The sequence below is a fragment of the Oculina patagonica genome, unplaced genomic scaffold (assembly GCF_052425735.1).
Source record: "Oculina patagonica isolate OP01 unplaced genomic scaffold, crgOcupat unplaced633, whole genome shotgun sequence".
Classification (NCBI taxonomy): domain Eukaryota; kingdom Metazoa; phylum Cnidaria; class Anthozoa; order Scleractinia; family Oculinidae; genus Oculina; species Oculina patagonica.
Window position 1 is genome coordinate 1 of NW_027558508.1, and position 9,817 is coordinate 9,817.

Here is a 9,817-nt window from a genome sequence, read left to right on the forward strand (position 1 = left end):
TTATTGTTTCCTTCATTTCTTTGGGATCCGCCATCTTGGGTTGTGGTGATTTTGCTGTTTGGTGAGAAGAGAAGCCTCGACTTGTAGTTTTGTACGTAGCTGTTATATTTTTGCACTCACTTACAAACTCTTTCAGAACTTGTCGTGCATACATACAAAATCGACTTACTCGCAAACGCGACAGGTCAAGGGTCTACATTATATTTGGTTTTTAAAACGCTTTTACGTGTTGGTGAGTGCTACTGTATTTTGGTCAGGACCCTTGTCTGTCAGTTGAACCTGATTGAGCTACTGTCAGTTGAACTGATTTGAGCACTGTTGAGCAATTTGAGCATTGTCAGAATTGTCAGAATTGAAATAACTGTGAACTGAAATATTGGCGACCTTAGTGACTTTGAGCTTGAAGTAAAGACGAGAGGTGTAGAAAAAGCTTTTATCTCCTTCGTGAAAACTGCTGAGACTGCAAAGATTGCAATTGAAAGGTGAGCCATCTGAAGTTTTTGTTTGTGACCATACATGATACCGTAGATCATGGTGTCTTTAATGCAATATAGAGCGGTTGTGGGGCTACATAACATTTACTTAAAGGCCAAAGAATATTCAAATCGTATGAGAGGGAAATTCTGGTCTATGCTGTTGTTTATGTTTTACATGGAAGCGATATATCTTCCTACACTAAAAAGAGTAATCCGCTCGTGGCAAATGACTTATTATGCAAGACTTTGGTTTACCCAAATGTGTTTGTATCGTTGCTATATTCCCCTGTTGATTCGACTTGCCAATGATGTGGAAACGAATCCTGGGCCTTTGTTCGCTGTAGATTCGTCTAAAACTGTCACGGCTGACTATCATCAAGGTGATGTTGCACTGTTTGGAAGCAATGCTGGCAACCAATGCGTAGCGATGTGCCTAACTGCAGTTGTTTACAATTATAAAATTAATGCATCGTGGTCTAGAGATCAGCTGAATGAAGTATTGATTCAAGGCAATGTGCTTTATTCTCATACTAAGTAATTCAGCAAGAAAAGACAGACTGTTGCTATCTGAGATTCCTTCTGCATTGTCCATTAATGATGAAAACTTTTCCATTAATTTCAGTGAAAGCTTTGCAGGTGATTTGCACATGTCTGATACTAGAGACTATTTTGTACCACTGCAACATGCATTAATGATTTTAATAAAAGATTATGATGCCTTTCTGTTGACTATTGAAATCAATACAGTTGCCATTTTTATTGACAACAAAGGTCATTACAGAATTTTTGATTCCCATTCACGAGACATTAATGGTAATCTTGCTGAAAATGGAACAGCAATACTGTTGGAGTTTACCAGTATAGAGGAAACAGTGCAGTACCTTCAACACTTTTACAGAGAAAAGAATGTAATCCCTTATGAAGTTTTGGGTATTAAAGTTAAAAAATTGTCACTTGATAATTACAGAAGTTTCACAAGTACTTGCAGTCAACAATTTACCATAGGAGACAATATTGTAAGATGTAAGGAGTCATACAGTCAATGTCACAATTTAGAATGGGAAACAGAAAATAGCTCACAAGAAAATGATAGCAACAATAGCAGGAAGAGAAAACAAGAAAAATCAGAAGAACACGTAGAAAGCCTACCTACATCTGGAGAAAAGAAAGTCAAAAGAATTAGCGCTGAAACTGAAGGTAAAAGGGATAGTATGTCACAAAAGTACAGGGAAAAGTATTTAAAAAGAAAAGCAATTGAAACCAAGGAGCAGAGAGAAAATAGGTTAAGAAAGTGCAGGGAACAAAGAATTAAAAAAAAAGAAACCGAGAGCAAAGAACAGAGAGAGAATAGGTTAAGGAAGTATCGGGAACTAATGAGAAAAAAAAGAGAAAGTGAAACCAAGCAGCAGAAAGAAAATAGGTTAAAGGAAAGTAGAGAACAAAACATGAAAAACAAGCAAACTGAAAGCAATGAACAACGAGAAAGGAGACTAAAGAAAAAGAGAGAATCCCGAAGAAAAGCAAAAGAAACTGAAACAAAGCAACAGAAAGAAGAACGGTTGAGAAAAAGGAGAGAAGCCTATACAAATAGAAACCAAATGTCTTGCGATGAGCTGGTTGCCATTTTTCGTGAACTGGTTGCTACAGGGCCAACATTTGTCTGTACATGTTGTGATCAGTTATGGTACAAACATAGTCTTGTTAGAGCTCAAACTGTACTAAAACTTGATAATGAAGCTGTGCTAAAATGCATAAAAATAAGTGAGCAATGTTGTACAGCTCAATGGGTTTGTAATACGTGTTATAAACACCTAAAGCAGAATAAAATTCCTCCATGTGCAGTGCAAAATAAAATGAATTTTCCATCTAAACCTGACCATTTAGACTTGACAGAACTAGAATGGAGACTTGTATCACCACGGTTGATCTTTCAAAAGATACATGAAGCAGCTAGAGGAAAGCAGTTCAAAATCCATGGCAACATAGTAAATGTTCCTGCTGATGTTGTTAATACTGTAACTATTTTACCAAGACTTTCGTCTGAAACAGAGACTATCAAAGTGCAACTGAAGAGAAAATTAAAATACAAAAACTATGTCCTATCTCAAAATATAAGACCATCCAAAGTTTTTGAAGCAGCTGAATGGCTGACTGAAAATGGTGTACTATATCAACAAGAAGGCATCAAACTTAATCCAGATTGGAATGATTTGTTTACAGGGTGTAAGGAAAATGACACAATTAATGATAGACCTTGCTGCAGTTCAAGCAACATTGGAGAAATGAATGCACCTGTAGCTTCTAATGAGTCACTGAATAACAATGTGGAATCTTTGTCACAAAATAGTGGATTGTTTCCATTTCAATGTGGTCAAGTTTTTATTTGCCTTGCTTGTGAACAGGTGTTAATAGACTGGATGAAATTAAAAAGTCATATGTTGTATGATCATGCAGTAGAAACTGATAGTGAATGTTGTGAAGAGAGTAACTACCTGCCAGTATTCCATCACAATGACTGTAATAGTAATGAAGTGGTGTTTTTTTGTTCTTTGTGTAGTGCCTGGGAAAAAGAGCAAACACTTTTTAGAAAGCACATGGTCATTGTACATGATCTATTACCACTGGAAGATGACTTATCTACTGAATTCAGTCAAGCAGCAGTTAATGTAAGTACTTCCACTGTAATCAAACTGTTCAGATATAAAATTCTTGAGCCACAAAATGTTGTTCTTGTTGAAGTGTGTTCAAAAGGGTATAGATCAGCAAACCCTATTAGTCTAAAAGCATTAGTTGGTATACCAGTGACTTTGGATGTATCAAGATGCTCAGGTAGTGGAAAAGATTTGCATTTTTCTAGCAGAGATCTTTCTAAGGATTCTTGTCCTACTCAATCTGAAGGGGAAAAAGAAGATTCTTGGAATGAGGTGGATGAATCAGAAATGTGTGCTGGTACTTTGGATACAATGTTGACATCTCCAGACTTTGTAGAAGATTGTGAGCGTGAAAAGGTTTTGAACTTTGCACCAGGTGAAAGCAATCATCCAATAAGTGTGTTTAAAGACCAATATTGCGAAGAACTAGCATATCCTGGGATATTCTATGGCAAAGTAAGAGCAGATAATAAGGAAAGAAGTGTGCCTGTGTATTATAGTGACATTTGCAAATCAGAGTTAAGGCGTTCTGATCGCAGAGTTGCTAAGTGTATCGAAAATATTTTTTTTTAAACTGAAAAAGCTGCAAATGAAAATAATATTAGGCAAATGCCAGATTGCTCTACGAAAGCATAAAACAAAAGGAAAGAGACTAACAGCAGGCGAGTTAAAAAAAGAAGGTGCTTTAGACAAATTAGTTCATTTGGATGAAGGCTACCGATTTCTGAGAGCTCTTCGTGGTTCACCACCCTACTTTGAGAAGGCTAAGAAAGATTTATTTGCCATGATAAGGCAACTTGGAGCTGCAACACTTTTCTGTAGCTTTTCTGCAGCTGAAACAAAGTGGAATCATCTGTTAAGGATGTTAGGTGGGAATTGACTGATCATAAAATATACAGTGATAATGAATTAAATGCATTGTCGTGGGAGGAAAAGTCAAGGTTAATACAAAGTGATCCTATCACATGTACACGAAGACATTTTGACTTCCAAGTTCAGCAATTTATTGTTAAATTTTTGCATAGTGATTGTGCGCCTCTCGGAAAAATAGCAGATTGGTTTTATCGTGTTGAATTTCAACAGCGTGGCTCACCACATATACATATGCTTTTATGGATTGAAGGTGCACCAAAGTTTGGTGAAGATTCAGATGAAAAAATTTGCAATTTTGTTGATAAAATTATCACTTGTTCAAAACCTGGAAACAGTTGTAGGTTAAGATGTATTAGTTTCTCGTCAGGAACATAAACATTCATTTACTTGTAAAAAAAGGTTTGAGAAAAAAATGAAGGATTTAATTTTCCACAGCCTCCAATGAAAAGCACTCGAATATTGTATCCTTTAAGTGAAAGTGACCAAATTAGTCTTTTGGACGAGCACAAAGCAACTTGGAAAGAAATCAATGAGCAACTTAATGCAATGAGGAAGGAGAAGATATTTCGTACGGCGAACTTCTCGAAAAGCTTGGTGTCACAGAAGAGGTCTATATTCTAGCCATTAGATCTTCCTTAAGTAGGGCAACAATATTTTTTGAAAAGAAAGCCAAATGAACTTAGAATCAATAATTACAACAAGCACTGCCTGCTTGCATGGAGAGCAAACATGGATGTTCAATTCATTTTAGATATCTACTCTTGTGCGATGTATGTTGTTTCTTACATATCAAAAGCGCAAAAGAGGTATGAGTGAACTTTTAAGAAAAGCATGTGAGGAAGCTCAGAAGGAAATTTGGTTATTAAACAGCAAGTGCGTGACATTGGTAACAAATTCTTGAACAGTGTTGAAATAAGCGCACAAGAGGCAGTATATATTGTACTTCAGTTACCAATGCGTCGTTCTTCTCGTGAAGTGGATTTATTAATACAGCTTTACCAGATGAAAGGGTTCATCTTCTGAAATCAATTGATGACATTCAGCACCTAGAAGATGAGTCAGAAGACATTGAATCAGGTGGCTTAATAAAAAGGTACACCAAAAGGCCATCTTGCCTAGAGAATGTGACATTAGCTGACTGGGCAGCTTGGTATGACAATAATATGAAATCAAACCTGAAAAACTTGCAGAGTTGCAACAATACTGATGTTGATGGATTGCCATTAGAAATATTTGATCATGACAATAATGAAGATGATGAGGTTAGTACAGATATTACATGTGCAGCTAGCAGTGATTTGAAAACAAAGAACCAAAAACAACCCCAGAAGCGGTCAAAAGCTAGGGTAATTAGAAGTGTTTGGTTTAATAAAGAAAGTAACCCTGAAAAGCACTATCGTGAGCTCCTTATGTTATTTACTGCATGGAGAGATGAAAACACTGATTTGCTTGGTGACTTTGAGACATACAAGGAGCGTTGTCAGAGATTAACTGAACAGATAAATGATCAGATGTCTCAGTATGCACCATGTAGTAAGCAACTGGACAAGGTATTAGATGATGTACAAACTGTAGAATGCACTGATGATATGTGGGATTGCGTAGCTCCAAATGCTCAACACGTAGAACTGCATGACCTTGCAGAAACCGATAGGGAACGTTTATGCAACACAGAAGAAGTTAGGAACTACGATCTTTCTGAAGATCTGGGGATTCCTTCCAGTAGTGAGAATCGTGAACAAAATTTCTCGTTTGATGAATTGCCAGATGAAGAGTATAGGGAAGCTGTCCGTTCTCTAAATGTTGAGCAATTGCAATTTTTCTACCATGTTTTACACCTTGTAAAGACAACTAATGAACCTTTCTATTTGTTTCTTTCTGGTGGTGCTGGAGTTGGAAAGTCTCACTTGACTAAAGTGATGTTATAAGCAGTTTACAAATATTTAAATACAAGAGCCGGTGATGATTTTCATCAAATTAAAGCTGTCCTTGTTGCTCCAACTGGTAAAGCTGCTTACAATATTCAAGGAAATACAATCCATACTGCATTAGGTGTGCCTGCAAACCAGTCCTTAAAAATTTATAAGAAGCTTGATGCCAGTCGTTTGAACTCCTTAAGATGCAAATTTGCTGGTTTGAAGATAATTTTCATTGATGAGGTATCAATGGTAGGAAATTCTATGTTCAATGTTCAGATTAACAAAAGACTTCAAGATATCATAGGTACAGCTAATGATTTTGGGGGAGTGAGTATTATAGCAATTGGAGATTTGTTTCAACTTCAGCCAGTATTTGACGGGTATGTTTTTGAAGATTTGGAGAGTAATTATGCCCCTTTAGCAGCTAATCTATGGCAAAAACATTTTCAGATGTTTGAATTGCATGAAATTATGCGTCAAAGAGAAAGCCATCAGTTTGCAGAAATTCTTAATCGGCTACGTGAAGGCATTCACACTGAGAATGACTTGAATATACTGAGAGCAAGAATCATTGAAGATCCTAATATGAACTATCCCAGACATGCTCCACACCTATTTATCCAAAATGACAGTGTTGATGAGTTTAACAGGTCAGTTTATAATTCTGCAGCAGGTAAAAAATATATTGTCAAGGCAGTTGACAGTGTCATTGGTACTCAATCTGAGGAATTAAAGGCACGGTTATTAAGACAGGTTCCAGATAATCCACGAAAAACTATGCAATTAGCAACTCATCTTGCAATTGCAGAAAATGAAAGGATTGAAGTCTGCCAAAACATCAGATTAGATGATGGGCTTACAAATGGTAGTGCAGGTTTAGTGAGATTTATCAGTCTCCTAAGTTCTGAACGTCCTGATGGAATTGTTTGGGTTGAATTTGATCATGCTAAAGTTGGAGAGAAAACTCGAAATGAAAATAGACACCTTTACAGTGACAATATCCAGCAGAAATGGACACCAGTAAAACCTGTTTGTGTGACATTTTTTGTAGGAAGAAGTAAAGCTGCTCAAATCGTTCGAAAACAATTTCCTTTACGGCCATCTGCAGGGAAAACTATTCACCGTTCTCAGGGTGACACTGAAACTGAGGTTGTAGTTGATCTTACTTCAAGACGCGCTATTCCCCACATTCATTATGTTGCATTAAGTAGAGTTACCACAATTGATGGATTACATATAAAGAATCTCAATGAAAAAAAGATAACTGTGAGTAACAAAGTTAAGAATGAAATGCAGAGGTTGCGAACAGTGGCTTATCTTCAGACATCTGTATTTTCTCTTCAAGACATTGGTGATGATTTTGTCAAGATTGTTTTTCTTAATGCACGTTCACTACACAAGCATATATCAGATGTGAAAAATGATTTTAACATAAAGGTAGCAGATGTAAATATCATTGTTGAAACTAGGTTGTGGGTGTTTGACCAAAATGATGAATATAATATCAATGACTTCTCCTTGTTTAGAAATGATGCTTCATTTGATAGGCAGTTGCATACACAAAGACCATTCTATGGAACTGCAGTTTATACCAGAGCTCAATGTAATGATGGATATCCCAAATGTCAAAATATGCATGGAGTTGAAATAACAATAATTAAAGTTAAATGTCTGCCAGATGTTCTTATTGCTGGAATTTATAGATCACCAAAAGTGTCAACGAGACATTTGCTTCAAGCATTGAGAGAACTTCATTCCATTATGTCAACAGAACATTTTCATATAATACTTGGTGATTTTAACATTGATTTTAATAATGTTGTACAAAACAGCAGTATACATAATCAAATGATTGAAACATATGGATACAAACAACTTATTTCAGGCTTCACCACTGACAACAGAACTACAATTGATCACATTTATACAAATCTAAATGAATCAAGAGTCCAAACTGGTGTTCTCGAGACATACTTTAGTGACCATAAAGCTGTGTGGATAGCAACCAAAAAATAGTAGACACAGTATGTACAGTACATTTTTGTAGGCTATAATGACCAGTAAATGATTAACCTTTTAAGCCCTATCATACACATACAAATTCTCCTGACTGATCTCCATACATTTTCTTATAGCATTGTTTGGAGAATTTGTTAAAAGTTCAAAGCAATTTCCCTTTGGTGACCATTTTATTACAGTATAATTCTCCTAACCTCTTCTCTTGATTTAGTATTGACATTGTAAGATTAAATTTGTTGTGGTAACTGTTGGGTCTTAAAGGGTTAAAAAGAAGCATAATTTACATGTTAAGTACCTTGGTATGTGTTTCAGAAAGAAAGAAGATTTAAGTGAATTCAGTATCTACTTGTGTTACATTAAAGTGTTGTAGTTAATCAGTCTTGGTGTCTAAGCACATAAATCTGTGGGGTTCTTTTGAATCCCTTGTGACCCTTTGGGTCACTGACAAACCCATCCTTGTCACCCTTTGGGTCACAAACCCACCATATTGCAACTGTACATTTAAGGTAAGTATACATACAGTACACAATGTAGTTGTTTCTTGTTCTGGTCCATGTAATTACACATGTATGTTGATAATTATTAATTTGACATCTACAGGGATGTTGCTAAGAGAACATTAAGCTAGCTCATCATCAACAACCCAGCTGGTATTTATGGCCTTAGTAGCTTTAAAAGTTTATCTAAATCTTCATTTTCATGTGAAATTTCAGCTGGATTTACCGTAAGTCCTCTTTCAACCAGTGAAATTAGCGGGCAGCCGTCCATTAGCGACATCCCTGCATCAACATGTACATGTAGTCGTGATATATGTTAATATGTTACCTCATAATATTTACATGTACATCTCTATTAGTTATTGTTAAAAACATTATTAATATTTTTAACTATTGATTTTTTCTTTTATTATGTTTACAGAACAAAAATGCAAAACAACAAGAAAATGCACAAGATACCGTTTTCAGAGAATCCACTGACTGCCATGTTATGTGCTGATTACTCCAACATTTTCAATCTACATTTTGTCAAGAGACACTATGTAAAGTGCCCATTGCATTGGAACTGGCTAGAACTTATTGGTCTGTATACAGTTATAAAAGGCCCAATCCTCACTATGAGCGACAGCTATATTCAAACAACACAGTTAAAACCATGTAGCAGTAACAACGGAGTTAAAAAGAAACTGTGTTAAACATCTTGGGATTAACCAATGAAAAGACCCTTCAATCGGAGGTCTTCACTGGCTCACTGGTGTATCAACTTTACTTCCTGGACTCCACTTGTACTGTATGTGTGTATTACCTCCAAATGTCGGAGTGATAACAATACTTTGGACTTATTGGACATACATTTGTATCTTGCTCCACTGATTGTACAGTCAGTGTAGACAGCTATCAGCCGCATTAAAACAAGAGTAAATCAAGATACTGTATCAACCTTGCTTCCTGGACTTCACTTGTATTGTGTGTATTACCTCTAAAATTATATAACAAGATTTTGGACTTATTGGACTTTATCCTGCATCACAACTATTAGCTGCATTTAAACAACAGTTAATCAAGATACATTATTTCAAAACAGTATTTTTCTGCCAAGTTGTGGTTGCTTCCTGGCTTTCTAGTACAGTTGCATACTATGTTGCATTCCACTGTAATAAAAGACATTCAGTTACAATTGTACAAATTAAAATTCCAATTTTGTGATCAAAGCAGCTCAGTATTTGCCTTTTTTATTAACTTTGGTTAGAAACTAACATCCTTACCTTGGAATGCACAACTTAACAAAGAACACCACCCGAAAGCAACTTATTGCAAAATTTTATTTACTTGATAAACCCCCTTTTCCCCTTTTATAGCAAATGAATCAGTTTTTAAACTAT

General features: G+C 35.9%; 2 protein-coding genes across 2 annotated transcripts; both read left to right on the plus strand.

Moving 5' to 3' along the window:
• The first annotated feature begins 735 nt into the window (after positions 1 to 735).
• LOC144641042 (uncharacterized) lies at positions 736 to 9,361 on the plus strand. Its single transcript, XM_078500101.1, has 3 exons — positions 736 to 1,010; positions 1,099 to 3,142; positions 8,857 to 9,361. Exons 1-3 carry the CDS (start codon positions 736 to 738, stop codon positions 8,932 to 8,934), a joined length of 2,397 nt encoding a protein of 798 aa, XP_078356227.1. The 3' UTR covers positions 8,935 to 9,361.
• Positions 3,416 to 9,361, plus strand: LOC144641041 (uncharacterized). The gene is made up of 4 exons (XM_078500100.1): positions 3,416 to 3,583; positions 4,211 to 4,337; positions 4,994 to 5,734; positions 5,933 to 9,361. Exons 1-4 carry the CDS (start codon positions 3,416 to 3,418, stop codon positions 7,933 to 7,935), a joined length of 3,039 nt encoding a protein of 1,012 aa, XP_078356226.1. The 3' UTR covers positions 7,936 to 9,361.
• Positions 9,362 to 9,817: the final 456 nt, after the last annotated feature.

What these genes read in the sequence shown, in the direction of transcription:
- LOC144641042 (XM_078500101.1), top strand. Translation starts at nt 736, where the DNA reads ATGTGTTTGTATCGTTGCTATATTCCCCTGTTGATTCGACTTGCCAAT. An exon ending in GTGCTTTATTCTCATACTAA is followed by an intron (nt 1,011 to 1,098) that starts GTAATTCAGCAA and finishes CATTAATTTCAG; the next exon opens with TGAAAGCTTTGCAGGTGATT. An exon ending in TCAGTCAAGCAGCAGTTAAT is followed by an intron (nt 3,143 to 8,856) that starts GTAAGTACTTCC and finishes TTATGTTTACAG; the next exon opens with AACAAAAATGCAAAACAACA.
- LOC144641041 (XM_078500100.1), top strand. Translation starts at nt 3,416, where the DNA reads ATGTGTGCTGGTACTTTGGATACAATGTTGACATCTCCAGACTTTGTA. An exon ending in CTGGGATATTCTATGGCAAA is followed by an intron (nt 3,584 to 4,210) that starts GTAAGAGCAGAT and finishes GAATTTCAACAG; the next exon opens with CGTGGCTCACCACATATACA. An exon ending in TTCAAAACCTGGAAACAGTT is followed by an intron (nt 4,338 to 4,993) that starts GTAGGTTAAGAT and finishes TTATTAATACAG; the next exon opens with CTTTACCAGATGAAAGGGTT.